This window comes from Nycticebus coucang, chromosome 8, assembly GCF_027406575.1.
Source record: "Nycticebus coucang isolate mNycCou1 chromosome 8, mNycCou1.pri, whole genome shotgun sequence".
In the NCBI taxonomy this organism is placed as follows: domain Eukaryota; kingdom Metazoa; phylum Chordata; class Mammalia; order Primates; family Lorisidae; genus Nycticebus; species Nycticebus coucang.
Window position 1 is genome coordinate 98,198,515 of NC_069787.1, and position 16,017 is coordinate 98,214,531.

Consider the following 16,017-nt stretch of genomic DNA (forward strand, 5'->3'; position numbering starts at 1 on the left):
ATAAAACTGGCCTAGCCAAAAAACTCTAAGGGTAAAATTTGTCTCCTTTACATATTTTAATCATGCAATTTTATTTCATGTTTATAAAAACTCACCATAAATTCATGCATATGAAAATTACAGAAGCTACCCTTTTATATTCCATCTATTTAGCCCAGCTATTTGCAAGGGAAGTATCTTACGCCTTTGTGGCCTCCAAAAAGATGGAGATTTGACGCTTTATATAAGGCTGTCTCAGAATGCTCCTCACAGAGGGTCTTTCTTCAGGCCTTTTGCTCAACATTGTTTTTATCAGTTCTGCCAGCTCTGGGCTATAATCTCTTGGCATTGGTGGCAGCTACAAAGAAAAATAATACTGCAATTATGACTAATGGTCTTATGAGACAAAGTAAAAGCTGGTTTAAATAAATATTAGGTTTCCTACCATTTGCTAATATTTATTTAAAGTCATATATCTAAATAGGCAGAAAATGACCAGTATATTAGTCTAGAGAAAGTTTTCTGATGCCCTGGTTATAATAACAAGTTGTAAGACTATAAAAGTATATATCCTTCAACTCAGTAGTCCCATTTGAGGGCATATTTCTCTCCTTCAGAAATAAGAGTATGAGTTGCTGAAGATTTATATACCAGGATGTACAATGCAGTATTGTTCTTACAGTAGTAATAACTGGAAACAACTTAAATGTTCATCCATAGGGAACTTGTAGAATAAATTATGGTACAACCTTCCTATATAATATTAGGCAGCTGCTTAAAAAATAAAAGACTTACATATTCCAACCTGGAAAGATGCCCTCATATATAATGTACTACACTGATTCCATTTCTGTTTCTTTTTTTTAAGTATCTGTGCAGATGTGTGTACGTATGTATAAACCCAGAGTTATGTCTGTGTAAAGACAGAAAAAAGCTAGGAAGTCCATACACCTGATTACTAGTGTTGACTATCTCCAGAGCATAGAAGTAGACAAAAAGAGAGGGGAGGCCAGGCGCAGTGGCTCACACCTATAATCCCAACACTTGGGAGGCTGAGATGGGTGGATTGCTGAGCTCACAGGTTTAAGACCAGCCTGAGCAAGAGCAAAACCCCATCTCTAAAAAATGGCCAGACACTATGGCGGGCGCCTGTAGTCCCAGATACTTGGGAGGCTGAGGCAAGAGAACGGCTTAAGCCCAAGAGTTTGAGGTTACTATGAGCTATGACGCCACGCCACGGCACTCTACCAAGGGTGACAAAGTAAGACTCTGTCTCAAAAAAAAAAAGGTGTGGAGGGGATTTCACTCCTTTCAGTTTGATTTCAAGTAGAATTATGGGCAAATATTGCTTTTTAAATGTGGTTCTTGATGTTTTCCAAATTAAAAAATTAAATGAGTTTTGGGATAATTTAAAAATCAATAGGTGATTTATGGCCTTAAAACTTAATAATATGTGGAAGCTCGACACTGTCGAGGGCAACTAGCTTCATGGAACTAACATATAAAATGAGTCAGTCTGGCATCCATATCAGACAAGATACTTTCTATAGTTCTAACTAGCTACTGATGATTATGATTATCATGGGAACAAGTTCAAAACAGAGTGGACACGTTTTAAATGGAACTCATCTAACCATAAGCTCCTTGGGAGAAGATACTTACAACCTCCCAGGGCACCTGTATATCCTTTGGATACAGGGAGAAGTTTTCAAAAACCCAATTATTTCAAGCCATTAAAGCCCCTTTATAGATTAATGTTAAGAAATGACGGATTGGGTGGTGCCTGTGGCTCAAGGAGAAGGACACCAGCCCCATGTACCAGAGGTGGCGGGTTCAAACCTGACCCCGGCCAAAAACTGCAAAAAAAAAAAAGAAATGACCAATCCTTTCTCCTTTAGTTTTTGACCTTCCCCACCAGAAGGGACACACCATTCTTTTTATTATTATTATTATTATTATTTTTGAGACAGAGTCTCACTCTGTTTCCCTTAGGTAGAGTGCCATGGCATCATAGCTCATAACAACCTTAAACTCTTGGGCTCAAGAGATCCTCTTGCCTCAGCCTCCCAAGTAGCTGGGACTACACAGCGCAGCCACAGCTAGTTTTTCTATTTTTAGTAGAGATGGGGATCCCGCTCTTGTTCAGGCTACTCCAAACTCCTGAGCTCAAGTAATCCACCCACCTCCCAGAGTGCTAAGATTACAGGAATGAGCCACCATGCCCACCCCACCATTAACTATCCATCCATCATCAATAATTATTCACTGACTTATCAAAATCATCAATGATTTTGCCAGTAGCTATCTACAAAGCTGCATTATATAAACCTTGCTCAATTAGTTCTAGATTATTCCTTACCTTTCCTTCAATAATCCGATAAACTAAAGAATTCATGTCTTTTGCATTAAAAGCATGCTTGAGGGTGGCCATTTCATAGACACAGCATCCCAGAGCCCAAACATCAGACTAAAAAAGTAGAACAGTAAACAGTTAAAAGTCAGAATAGTTTATTTACATGCTTCTCCCTTTAAGAAAAGAAGGTATTTTCCTTAAACCAATTCATAGATAACTATTCTGATTTAACTCTTCTGAAAGGTCCTGAAATTATAAATACTTTTCCAGAGACAAGGCAAATCAGCATACACAGCCCAATCCTACCTTATAGTTATAGGGCTTGTTTGAGAACAATTCAGGACTCATGTAGTAAGGTGTGCCAATGAGGGTGCTAGCCATGTCACAGTGATTCTCTAATACTCGGGCAATTCCCAGGTCACCCACTTTGATGATGTTTGTTCTTGTTAGGAAGACATTCTGAGTTTTCAGATCCCGATGAAGGATGTGTTTTTCATGTAAATACTAAGGAGAGAAATAAAATTTTATCAAATATAAATATACTTATTTATTTATTTATTCTTGGTTTCTTAAATACCATCAGCAATTGCATGAGTTAAAGAGATTTAGTTACCTACCTACCAAAACATTATCGTTTTATAATCTCTAAATAAAAACTCTTACAACTCTTAAAGAAAACCAATTTACATGTATTAATTTACCCAGTACCCATAAAAACTGTTCCTTGAAACTTTTGACAATTATGCCATTTTAGCATTACATGCATCTAGTTTTAAAATATGCTTATAAACTCCCACTGAAGGTAGGATAACTCACATGAAGTCAAATACACATTCCTCTTGGACCCATGAAGTTCTCAGCTTAATATTTTCTTTTTGTTATGCCTACAAATTATACATTTAATAATTCCACAAATTTGGCAGAGTTCATGATAACATCTAGAATGTTTTCACCAAATTGTAGACATAAATATGAAAACCATCATCAAACTTGATGACATAGACGGAGGGCTTGGCTTCTACCTGATCAATGACCATGCTAGTCTTTTTTGAGCCATCTTCTTTAGCATATTCCACTTCTTTGCCTACTAGGCTGTCCACAACTTCTGTTTCCCTTTCTGCTGGAGGTGAATCACTGGAGTCAGGCATAATGTGAAGGTCTCCTTCTTCGTAATCATCTAAGAGCTGGTTGGAGGTCTAACAAATTTGTGAACTTGCCATGATGTGCTTACATTGGCAGCACTGTACAAACAACTTGGTACGGTTTCAAACCTTGGTATCTAAGTGTCTCACAGTTGTGTTTGTGTCAATGTATGGTGTCATCTTGCTAAGTAGCATTCATTATTGTTGTTGCTTGTTTTTATGTACCATCACAAGAATGTTGGAGCTTAAATTAGAGCAATGTACAAACATTCATAAATTTATTATCTTTGCAACAGTGGAAGTGAAAACAGGGAAATGTTAGTCCAAGTTTATCGTGACAATGCCATGAAGAAAATGGCAGTGTACAAATGGATTAAACATTTTTCTGAGGGGAGAGAAAGTGTTACTAATGGAGAGAGGTAAGGGCAACCAGTAATGAGAAGAACCGATGAAAATATTGCAAAAATTCATTGCATTGTGAGTCAAAATCATTGGCTGACTGTGAGAAGTATAGCAGAATAACTAAACATCAATAGAGAAACAGGACAATCTTAACTAAAAATCTTGGCCAGGAACTCATGGGGTTTTTGGTTTGTTTGGTTTGGTTTGGTTTTTGAGACAGAGTCTCACTCTGTTGCCCAGGCTAGAGTGCTAGAGTGCTATGGTATCAGCCTTGCTCATAGCAACCTCAAACTCCTAGGTTCAAGTAATCCTCTTGCTTCAGTCTCCCAAGTAGCTAGGACTACAGGCACTCACCATGATGCCCAGCTAATTTTTCTGTTTAGTAGACACAGGGACTCGCTTTTGCTCAGACTAGTCTCAAACTCCTGAACTCAAGTGATCCTCCCACCTTTGCCTCCCTGAGTGCTAGGATTAGAGGCGTGAGCCACCATACCCAGCCAACTCATGGCTCTTGCATCATAACAATGCACCAGCTCACATGGCACTGTCTGTGAGAGAGTTTTCAGCCAGTAAACAAATAACTATATTGGAACACTTTCTCTATTACCTGATCTGGCTCCTAGTGACTCTTTTCTTTCTTTTTGCTTTTTTTAACTGAGAGTCAGAACACAGACTTTTTTCTGTATCTGAAAATAAAAGAAATATTGAAAGGAAAACATTTTGATGACCTTCAGGACATAAAGGATAATATAATAACAACTTTGATGGCCATTCCAGAAAAAATTTCAAAATTGCTTTGAAAAGTAGACTAGGTTTGGCATTGGTGTATAGCTTCCCAAGGGGAGTACTTCGAAGGTAACCTTAGTTATATTCAGCAATGAATGATGTAGCACTTTTTCTAGGATGAGTTTGTGAACTTGTCAGACCTCCAGTGTCTTTCTTGTAGGTAATGTAAAATCACGTGTTCATGACAGGTGCACATGCTTAGACCATTCCCCTTCACTCATCTTTAGAGCCCTCCTCTGTCTCAAACATGTGTTCTGCAGCTTTACCAATTTTTGTGTTCACCAAGTGTATATCACTGATTTGAGATATTGCAACTCTATTAGGACTTCAAGTGCAGAAACTCTTCCATCTTCATTAAGTTCTAGTCTACAAACACAGTCAAATCTATATTTTGGAAGATACAAAGAAAGATTTACAGGCACCTGGTCTTTCCACTGGGTAACAGAGCCATTCCTCTCTTTCCAACCATGTTGAATCCTGCAGCCTACAGGGTTCCACTGGGGCTGGGAAACCAGTGTGCTTGGCCCCACACTGCTCTGATGTTTTTTGTGGGACATCCTCTTCTTCATCATGTTTGCAGATACTCCAGCACAGTCTGCATTAGTTCTGGACCACTGGCCAGGTGTCTTTCCAGACAGGGTCTTCATTTATCTATATTTAAGTGAGCAGCAGAGTTGCTGGACTAGGGTGAAAATTCAATATTCTCCAATTTGAAACTTTTCGCAGAATGCTAATTCTCATTAATCCATCTTCCAAGAATCTCTTTTACAAGTTCAACAAAAATATGTGAAATTATAAGCACTCTGCCAGCCCCAGCCTTAGACAATAGGCACCTCCCCACCCCTGCTCCCAGGCCACAGCAGCCACCTGTCCCCCTCAGCCACATAGCCACACTATGAGGGAGCATGCCCACTGCCCTCAATGGACTGCAACGGACACAACACCCGCCAACAGCCAATATTTTCAATTATAACAGAAACATTTTTATTTAAAGAGCATATCTTAGAATTTAAACAAAGTCATTTAATTCTGGATTTCTCAATTCCAAAATGGTATTTCATAAACAGTCTCACTTTTGAGTATGTGTATATTAAAACACAAACTTCTTTTGCGTTTCCACTCATGGTGACAGCCCAAATCACCACAGTGTAGGCATATTAATTAGCCCAGGCATCTTTCAGCATGACACAGTGACCATTGTCACTCTTTGCTCTTGGTCAAGTCAGGGCACTTACAATTGACTTTGTCATAAATATTAAATGAATAAAGAACTAGCTTCTCCTGCAATTAGACATGAAACTCATGCCTATTTTAAAATAAATATCACTCACTCAGAAATATTCTGATGCTGTAACAAAAGGAATGGGGTCTACTTCATAAATTAATTCTAAAAAAAATACATTTTTTAGATGTAAGTATTTAAGGAAAAAATTTCCTAAAATACACCTGCCATCTTCCTGCTACCTTGGAGCAATCAGATGCTGGGAGTCTAGACGGTACCTGCAACGCCATGGCAATCTGTACAAACCACTCTACCACTTGACTCTCAGGCAGAAGCTGCCCTTTCTGCTCCTTGAGCTTCTGGTACAGATCACCTCCTTCGCAGAAGCCCATGACAATGTACAGCAGACCATCTCCTCCCTCCCAGGACTCCTTGTAGGTGACAATGTTGGGATGCTTTAGCTGAGATAAGAGCTGGGCTTCCTGTTCAGCAGCTCGCCGCTCTCGGCTAGAGGCTTTTCGGAGGTTCAGTTTTTTGATGACGTACTGCAAAGAAAACATGTATTTACAATGTGAAATAAACATACAGCTTCGACGACTCTTACAAATGTCCTCAAAACCAACCCTTGGGAGCCTGTCAGACAATCTACTGATGTTGCTTTTCACAAAGCACAAAATTGGGGGAGAATATTTGCTATTACTAATGATACTTTTTACAGGGTAGACTTACAGCCGTGTGGGGTCACAAAAATTTATCCTTTCCATCTGGCCAAAAAAATGAGTTCAAAAGAATATACCATTGAATCAATCATAAAATCTGTGTTGGAAATTCCTTACCCTCTCTCTAAGTTCCCCCTATAAATGTACATGACTTGACTATACATCTGTAGACAAAATCCATCGAGTACATCAGATTCTCAAAAGGGATCCATAGCACAATAAGATTAAAAATCACTGGTTGGGCACAGTGGCACATGCCTGTAATCCCAGGACTCTGGGAGGTCAAGGCAGGAGGATTGCTTAAGGTTAGGAGTTCAAGACCATCCTGGGCAACACAGTGAGACCCCATGTCTACAAATTTTTCTTTTAAAGTTAGCCAGGCATAGTGCCACATGCCTAAAGTCCCAGCTACTTAGGAGGCTGAGGCATAATTTCCTGAGCTATGACGATGCCACTGTACTCTAACCTGGCAAGACTTTATCTCAAAAAAAAAAAAAAGAAAGAAAAGAAAAAAATGAAAGAAAGAAAAACCTTATCCTGAACATACAAAATTATTTCCAATTAAAAAAAAAAGTCATGGCCAAGTGTGGTGGCTCACACCTATAATCCTAGCATTCTAGGTGGGTCAGGAGTCCATGCCCAGGCTGAGCAAGAATAGGATCCTGTCTTTACTAAAAATAGAAAAACTACCTGGGTGTTATGGAGGGTGCCGGTAGTGCAGCTACCTGGGAGGCTGAGGGAAGAGGATTGCTTAAACCCAGGATTTGAGGTTGCTGTGAGCTATGACACCATGGCACTCTACCCAGGGTGACAGAGTGAGACTCTGTCTCCCAAAAAAGTCAATATCTTCTAATACTCTCAATCAATTCAAAGACCATGTAATTCATTTCTTCAACAAAACACATATTAAAATGTTCTTTGTGACATGTAAACTACTGCTCATATGTGAGAGCTATTCTTATAGCTAGTCTCTTATTCTCACCCTCAGTTCAAAAATCTAATGATTCCCCAGTGCCTACTGAATAAATCTCTCATGCCTGAGCTCATGTCCCAGGCAGAGTGACCAGCACCTGAGTCAAAGAAGAGAGAGGGCCCTATGCTTAGCGGGTACATCATCCCTTGGCTTGCCTGGGGAAGTCTGATTGATTGTCCTGGTGTAACTAATAATGCCTCCTTTCAGTTTCAAAGCTGCACCCAGTTTGTACAATACATTATATGTAACATACGTATCAATAAACCATGTTGAAGAGTTGGTTCATTATCCTGAGGGTAATAGGATAAAAAGTGCTTCAAGCAAAGGAGAAGAGTCAATATTAGACCAAAATTTTGAAAGGTCACTGAGACTGCAATTAAAGAGATGGACTGGAGCAGAGTGAATCAAGAGGCAGAAACAGCTGGGAAGCCTTTGCCGTACTTTAGGTAGAGATAATGGTGTGCTGGGTTGGCGTGGTACTAGTGGAGACGGAAAGGAGGCCTGCTGGCTTAGTGACAAATGAATATACTCTACCAGTAACATTTGCTATGAGGATGGAGGTGAGGCTTAAAAATGACTCCCAGATGTCCATCTTGGGCAACTGGCAGGCTGGTGGTGTTCCTCACTGCAGTGGGGGAGGTGAAGATGTGTGTAAAGGTCTGGAAGAAAGATAATGAGGTGACTTTTAAGTGAGTCCAGCAGTTTAGAGACGAGACATTTGGGGGCCTTCATTCAAGGAGTAATGATTGCCAGGCTCTGTGCTGGGCTCTGAGAATGCATGATCCCTGCTCTCGTGGAATTGTAAGGGGTGGGAGAGAGGTATGTAGATCAAAAACATCAATGACTACTACAAGGGAGAAGTAAAGGAAATTTGGGGCACGTATAACAGGGAAGTTGGCCCTGAGGAAGTGCCATCCGAGATGGGCCCCTTCAGATCAGTCCCGAGCTAGTCCTCCGGATGGTGCCCTCGGGGCACCCCTGCCGGCTCCCCACCCTTTGCTGGGCCCCAGTCCCGCTGACCTGTCTGCCGTCCCGCCGGTGCTTCACGAGCGTCACCTCCCCATAGCTGCCTCTGCCCACGACCCGCAGGTAGCAGTACGCGGCCAGGGGCATGTTCCCAGCACTGGCCCACAGCTGGGATGCAGCAGTGGGTAGAGCAGCGGGCCGCGGCGGGAGGGCCCGCTCATGCCAGAGAGGTGGCCCTGCCGTAGGCGGAGAGCGAAGGCCCGGCCCACAGAGACGCCGCTGCCATAGCGATTAGGCCGGGTTGTCTACGCATGCTCCGGCGCCCCCGGAGGACGGGCCATAGAGCAGACGCTAGGAGCGGCCAGAGCGGTTCCGCCGTCAGCCACCCGGCGCGGCGGGAGAACCTGCCATAGAGCCGAGACTCCGGGCGGCCAGAGCGACTCCGCCGGGCCCTGCGCGTGCACCCTCTGCCTCAGCGGCCCGCTGCTGGCAGTCTAAACAGTGGGCAGCTGTGGATTATCGTGCCTTTACTGGTCCTCTGCACTTGTGTCGTTTTTTCATTCTATAAATATTTATTGACAGCCTCGGCAGGCGACAAAGTTCCTGCCCTCCTGGAACTTGCATTCTAATGAGAGGGTGACTGACTACAGAGGCTACCAGTATCATTTGCTATACAGGGTGTCCTTAAAGTCGCCATACATAGGGAGAATGGGAAATTGTAGCTCATGGATCTTTATTTACAAAAATCTTCATTACAGAATTTTACAAAATATTTACAAAATATTCACTACGTGTTGACCACCTCTTGGTCAAATTTTGTAATGATTATTTTATAAATAAAGGTACCTTTAGCTACAATTTCTCATTTTCCCTGTGCATGGTGACTTTGAGATGGGTGCCAGCAGCCTCATCTCCCCCATAAGATGGATATGCCTGCCAGCAATGGGAGGGCTGTGTAGGATAAAAGATGAAGGGACAAAAAGATGAGAATACCATAACTCTGAAATGATGACAGACACCGTTACTCTTAAATGGTCCTACTCTTAGATGGGCAGAATAGGACAAGATAAGAACAAATGGGCCAAGTACTGTCATAATAAGAGTTAAGGAGCTAAGTGCTGTGACAAATTATTTTACTTATCCATTAGTTGCTAGATCTGCATTATGTTACCTTATTGTTATCTAACAGCCCTTTATGTTACCTATTGACTAAACCGCTAAATTGCAAGGTTTGCTTCTGAAAAAAGGGGTCATCGTGACCCTGTGCTTGCTTTTTGATTCTTTTGCCAACTTTCTTTTTGCTTCTAATTGCTAACTTTCAGCCTACCTGTTTGGCCCTTTGCCAACTTTCAGACTAGAAAAACCCCAACTTCAGACCCCTCAATGCTCTCTCACTTAGTCTGCATCAGACTTTGCTGAGACAGCCCGGTGGTCAATAAAAGACTCCGTTTTGGGCAGTGCCTGTGGCTCAGTGGGTAGGGTGCCGGCCCCATATACCAAGGGTGGCAGGTTCAAACCCGGCTCCGGCCAAACTGCAACAAAAAAGTAGTCGGGCATTGTGGCGGGCGCCTGTTTTCCCAGCTACTCGGGAGACTGAGGCAGGAGAATGGCCTGGGCCCAAGAGCTGGAGGTTGCTGTGAGCTGTGAAGCGACAGCACTCTACTGAGGGCGATGAAGTGAGACTCTGTCTCTACAAAAATAATAAATAAATAAATAAAAGACTCCGTTTTGAACTTCTAATTTGAGTCAGTGGTCCTTATCTCGCCCCATAACAACTTTAGGGGCGACTTTCAGGACACCCTGTATTTTGTTTTACCATGTGCCTGACCGTCAAACAGTCCACCTTATTTTTTGATTCACTTCAAAGTAAACTGAAGATACCATTACACTTCATCCCTAAAAGCTTTAGGGTGGTGCCTGTGGCTCAAAGGAGTAGGGCGCCGGCCCCATATGCCATAGGTGATGGGTTCAAACCCAGCCCTGGCCAAAAACTGAAAAAAAAAAAAAAAAAAAAAAAGAGAGAGACTTGCTCAAAAGCTTTAGCCTACTTATTGAGAAATGCAAGGAACTCTCAGCACATAACGACCGTCCAAACCACTGCACTAGGAGACTTGGCCAAACTCTAGCATGGCTTCTAACAGCTCAAGGCCCAATTTAAAAACGCCTGCCTGACATAACCCCTGGGTGAAGGGCTCAACTACAATTTGGACTTTATCTAACAAACACAGACAGTGGGCCTAATTGAATGTACCCTTATATTAATCTAAAGCTAAAATAAATCCATTCTATAAGAAAAATTAAAAATAAACAAATAAAAACACTTGCCTAAGAAAGCTTAAAGTTGCCAAAAGAAATGAAGAAAGTCCTCCCAGCAACACTAGTAAGCCTAGCAAGTTGAAAAGTGGGTGAATCAGAAAGGCTGCTGTCCCTGACTCTACCTGAGCCCCCTTAGCTCTTCTTCTCCTCTCCCTCATTCTCCCTTTGAAAAACCCAGTCACCTCTACACCAATCAGAATGGATCTCAGCTTTTTTCCTCTACTGTCAGTTGTTTCTGAATAAAATCTGTTTTCATTGCTTTAACTAATGCCCAACCTTGCTTATTTTTAGCAATATCATTGACTAGAGTTCAATATTTATTTATGATTGTTTTTGTTTGATTTTTTTGTGGGGACAAAAATCTCCATTGAGTGAGAATGTGCAAATCTTAAATGTACCCTTTAGATAATTTTTAAAATTTTGTACACCCAAATATCCTATTAAGATATCGATCAAGGATGTGGAGAAATTTGAGTCCTTGTGCATTGTTAATGGGGATATAAAATGATTTAACTTGCCATGAAAAACAGTATTGTAATTCCTCAAAAAAATAAACATAGGCCCGATATGGTAGGTCGAACCTGTAATCCTAGCACTCTGGGAGTCTGAGGAAGAAGGACTGCTTGTGCTCAGGAGTTCAAGACCAGCCTGAGCAACAGTGAGACCCCTGTCTCTACTAAAAATAGAAAAATTAGCCAGGCATTATGATGGGTGCCTGTAGCTCCAGCTACTTGGGAGGCTGAGGCAAGAGGATTGGTTGAGCCAAAAAGTTTGAGGTTGCTGTGAGTTATGATGTCATGGCACTCCACCAAGGATGACTGAATGAGACTCTGTCTCCAAAAAACCAGTTAAAAATAGAATTACCACATGATCCAGCAAATTCACTTCTGAGCACATACCTAAAAGAATTGAAAGCAGGGACTCAAACAGATATTTGTAAATCTGTCTTCATAGCAGCACTATACATAATAGCCAAAAGGTAGAAACTACCTGGGTATCCATCACTAGATGAATGGATAAACAGACTGTGATATATGTGGGTTATTATGAAAGTTACACAAAAATCAAGAAATGTAAAATCCCCAAGAACGTAATAAATAAATGAAGCCCTCCCAGTAATACTAGTAAGCCCAGCATGTTGAAATTTGCACTGGGCGGCACCTGTGGCTCAAAGGAGTAGGACGCCAGCCCCATATACCGGAGGTGGTGGGTTCAAACCCAGCCCTGGCCAAAAAAAAAAAAAAGAAAAAAAGAAAAGAAATTTGCATCCATGAATCAGAAAGGATGCTGTCAACTATGTTTCTTGGAAGTGAAGCATTAGACCTACCACAGTCTATCTCAAAACTTTCATAGTGACCTACATATAAGTATGATGTAATATTATTCAGTCTTAAAAAGGAAAGTGATTCTGACACATGCTATGGCATGAACATTGAGAACATTATTCTAAATGAAACAACACAGTCGCAAAAGACAAATATGTGAGGTAGTTAGAATAGGAAAACTCATAGAAACAGAGAGTAGAATGGTGGTTGCCAAGGGGAGGGGGAGAAGGGCAATTGGAAGTTAGTGGTTAATGGGTACAGAGTTTCACCTGGGGAAAATGGTGATTATGGTTGCACAACAATGTGTATGTATTTAAGCCACTAACTAAGAAGTTAAAAGTGGTTAAACATATTCTCAGTAAAGCATCACAAGAATGGAGAAGCATGAATCCTATGTACTCAATTTTGATATGAGGACAATTAATGACAATTAAGGTTATGGGCAGGGGGAAGGAAAAGCAGAGAGAGGGAAGGAGGGAGGGGAGCGGGGCCTTGGTGCTTGCCACACCTTCTGGGGGCAAGACATGATTGCAAGAAGGACTTTACCTACCAAAGGCGATCAGTGTAACCTGGCTTATTGTACCCTCAATGAATCCCCGACAATTAAAAAAAAAGTGGTTAGGGCGGCGCCTGTGGCTCAGTGAGTAGGGCACCGGCCCCATATGCTGAGGGTGGTGGGTTCAAACCCAGCCCCGGCCAAACTGCAACAACAAAAAAATAGCCGGGCGTTGTGGTGGGTGCCTGTAATCCCAGCTGCTCGGGAGGCTGAGGCAAGAGACTCACATAAGCCCAAGAGCTGGTGGTTGCTGTGAGCCGTGTGATGCCACGGCACTCTACCGAGGGCAGTAAAGTGAGACTCTGTCTCTACCAAAAAAAAAAAAAGTGGTTAAACAGTAAATATTATGTTTTGTGTATTTTACCACAATAAAAAAAGGTCTAAAATTTTTTTTCGAAGTTTCAAAAAAGATGTAAAGCAGTGTTTTCAACCTTTATTTTGTTATTACCCCTCTAGGGAGACTTCTTAGGCAGTTTTTTCTTATCACTCATTCCCCATGAACTACATAGTGACACAGACACACTGTAAATATGTTTATGTACTGTGGTCCTTTGGAGGACCACAACCATTGTAATAATTAAGATTTTTTTGCCCCTCCAAGGACCAACTTTTGCCCCATTTAAGACAACATTGCCCCTGTTGAGGATTTATAACATAGAGTTTCACTATCACTGTACAATATTCATTCATGCCCCTACCCAGTTAATCTCCAGTGCCCTCCCAGAGGCAACTACTGTTCTGATCTTTTTCACCATAGATTAGTGTCGAGTAGTTTTTCCCTAGTAGCTGGAAGTATACATCATACTCCTTTGCATCTGATTCTTTCACTCAGCATAATGTCTGTAAAATTCATCTGTGTTGCTGCATGTTTCAGTAATTTATTTTTATTGCTGAATAGTATTATAATTGCATGAATATATCACAATTTGTTTATCCATTCACCTGTTGATGGACTAATTTTTTTATTGTTAAATCATAGCTGTGCACATTAGTGCAATCAAGGGGTACAATGTGCTGGTTTCATATACAATCTGAAATATTCTCATCAAACTGTTCAATGTAGCCTTCATGGCATTTTCTTAGTTATTGTATGTAGACAGTTGTATTCTGCCTTTAGTAAGTTTCGCCTGTACCCACTCTAAGATGCACGGTAGGTGTGGCCCCACCCATTACCTTCACTCCACCCTAACCTCCCCCCTCCCTTCCCATTCCTTGGCCCTTTCCCCATAGTCTTGTGCTATAGTTGGGTTATAGCCTTCATATGAAAGCTATAATTTAGCTTCATAGTAGGGCTGAATACATTGGATACTTTTTCTTCCATTCCTGAGATACTTTGCTAAGAAGAATATGTTCCAGCTCCATCCATGTAAACATGAAAGAGGTAAAGTCGCCATCTTTCTTTAAGGCTGCATAATATTCCGTGGTATACATGTACCATTTGCTAGTCCATTCGTGGGTCGATGGGCACTTGGGCTTCTTCCATAACTTAGCAATTATGAATTGGGCTGCAATAAACATTCTGGTACAGATTTTTTTGTTATATTGTGATTTTTGGTCTTCTGTGTATAAACCTAGTAAAGGAATTATAGGATCGAATGGCAGGTCTATTTTTAGGTCTCTAAGTATTCTCCAAACATCCTTCCAGAAGGAACGTATTAGTGTGCATTCCCACCAGCAGTGTAGAAGTGTGCCCTTTTCTCCACATCCACGCCAACATCTCTGGTTTTGGGATTTTGTTATGTGACTTACTGGGGTTAGGTGATATCTCAAAGTTGTTTGGATTTGCATTTCTCTGATAATTAAGGATGATGAGCTTTTTTTCATGTGTTTGTAGATTGTGCTTCTGTCTTTTTTAGAGAAGTTTCTCTTCAAGTCCCTTGCCCACCCTGAGATGGGATCACATGTTCTTTTCTTGCTAATACGTTTGAGTTCTCTGTGGATTCTGGTTATTAGACCTTTATCGGAGGTATAACCTGCAAATATTTTCTCCCATTCTGAGGGCTGTCTGCTTGCTTTACTTACTATGTTCTTGGCTGTGCAGAAGCTTTTTAGTTTGATCAGGTCCCAGTAGTGTATTTTTGATATTGCTTCAATTGCCTGGGGAGTGATGGACTAATTTTGCGACTTTACCTCCACACTGCCTTCCTCACCCTAAACAAGCAGATGTGAATGAAGGAATTGGGGGCTGATGAATGAGTGAGTGAAAAAGCACCTGCCTACATGGATCTGGAAGAAGTGTCTATGGTTGATACTGGGAGGCCTAGAGGGCTGTGGGTTAAGTAAGATGGACGGGGGAGCAAGACCAAGACAACTTAGCACCTGCAAGTGTGTTAGACAGGAAAAGTCCTGAGCAGACTGGTCCTTTGAAATGACTCTGGCTGCTGCCTGGAGAGTGGACTGTAGGAACAGTGGAATAGGGGACCAGCCATCCAGATAAGAGAGGTGTATGGCATAGACTTGCAGTGCTTGGGGACTAGGAAAGGAGTGAATGGATCAGAGAGATACTTATGGAGTGGAAAGTATAGGAAGGGGGTCTACAAGAGGGAGGCATGCAGGATGCCTCCGACTTTCTGGTTTGGGTGGCCAGCTGAATGGTTGTGGCCTTCACTGGACTGCACAGCAACAAGGGGAAGACCAGGCTTGATAGTGGGCTTCATGGAGGGGGTGACAGAAGTAGGAGTTCAGTTTGGATGTACTAGATTGAGGGCTTCTGGGCATGTCAAGCAGGTGGCTGGCTGTGTGGGTGGGGCTCAGAGAAGGCTTGAGCCCATGTGCTCACCTGCTGACTCCAGTGGCTCACCCACCCTCCCAGGGCCCCAGGCTCAATTCTCAGAGACCGTGGCTGCTATCTGTCCACCCCCTTGCCCACCTTTCATATCCACAGGATGAACCAACTTTTCTTCTTCATCTATGACATGGAGAAAATAACAGTCTCTCTCTCTCTCTCTCCCTCTCAGGGGTAGTTGTGAACGGTAAGTGAATTAGGATACAAAAGATGCTGAGAAGTATGTCAGGCACTAGTCACTTTTAGCTCTCCCCAATACAAATATGTTTCCACCTCCTTCTGTGGACCAGCCTTGGTGCTAGGCATCTTTCAACAGCCCAGTCTTGACCTTGCCACACTCCTGCTCAAAATATCTTTAGTTCTTCCTGCCCAAAAGACTGGCCACTTTCAGACCTGCACCAGCTGGTCCCCAGCCTCTTCCCAGCCTTCCTCCCCACCCTCTTCATGAACTCTGGTTCTCATCACCCAGATGCTGTCCCCTTCCCCAAGTACA

At 42.1% G+C, this 16,017-nt stretch overlaps 1 protein-coding gene across 9 annotated transcripts in view; it reads right to left on the reverse strand.

Annotated features, from left to right (window-relative positions):
- Nucleotides 1–8,848, reverse strand: part of NEK4 (NIMA related kinase 4) — a 47,678-nt gene extending 38,830 nt beyond the window's left edge. For 5 of the 9 annotated variants that reach the window (XM_053600138.1, XM_053600135.1, XM_053600132.1 and 2 more), the window contains exons 1-5: nucleotides 8,597–8,848; nucleotides 6,127–6,429; nucleotides 2,639–2,836; nucleotides 2,339–2,446; nucleotides 183–337 (exon numbers count right to left, since the gene is read on the reverse strand). In XM_053600138.1, the coding sequence (XP_053456113.1) occupies nucleotides 183–337; nucleotides 2,339–2,446; nucleotides 2,639–2,836; nucleotides 6,127–6,429; nucleotides 8,597–8,689 (857 nt within the window). In that variant the 5' untranslated portion in view covers nucleotides 8,690–8,848. Of the gene's footprint in view, nucleotides 1–182; nucleotides 338–2,338; nucleotides 2,447–2,638; nucleotides 2,837–4,483; nucleotides 4,557–6,126; nucleotides 6,430–8,110; nucleotides 8,248–8,596 lie in introns of those variants that run through there. The other 4 variants (XM_053600136.1, XM_053600134.1, XM_053600137.1 and 1 more) reach the window with 3 other exon arrangements.
- Between the last annotated feature and the right edge of the window lie 7,169 nt (nucleotides 8,849–16,017).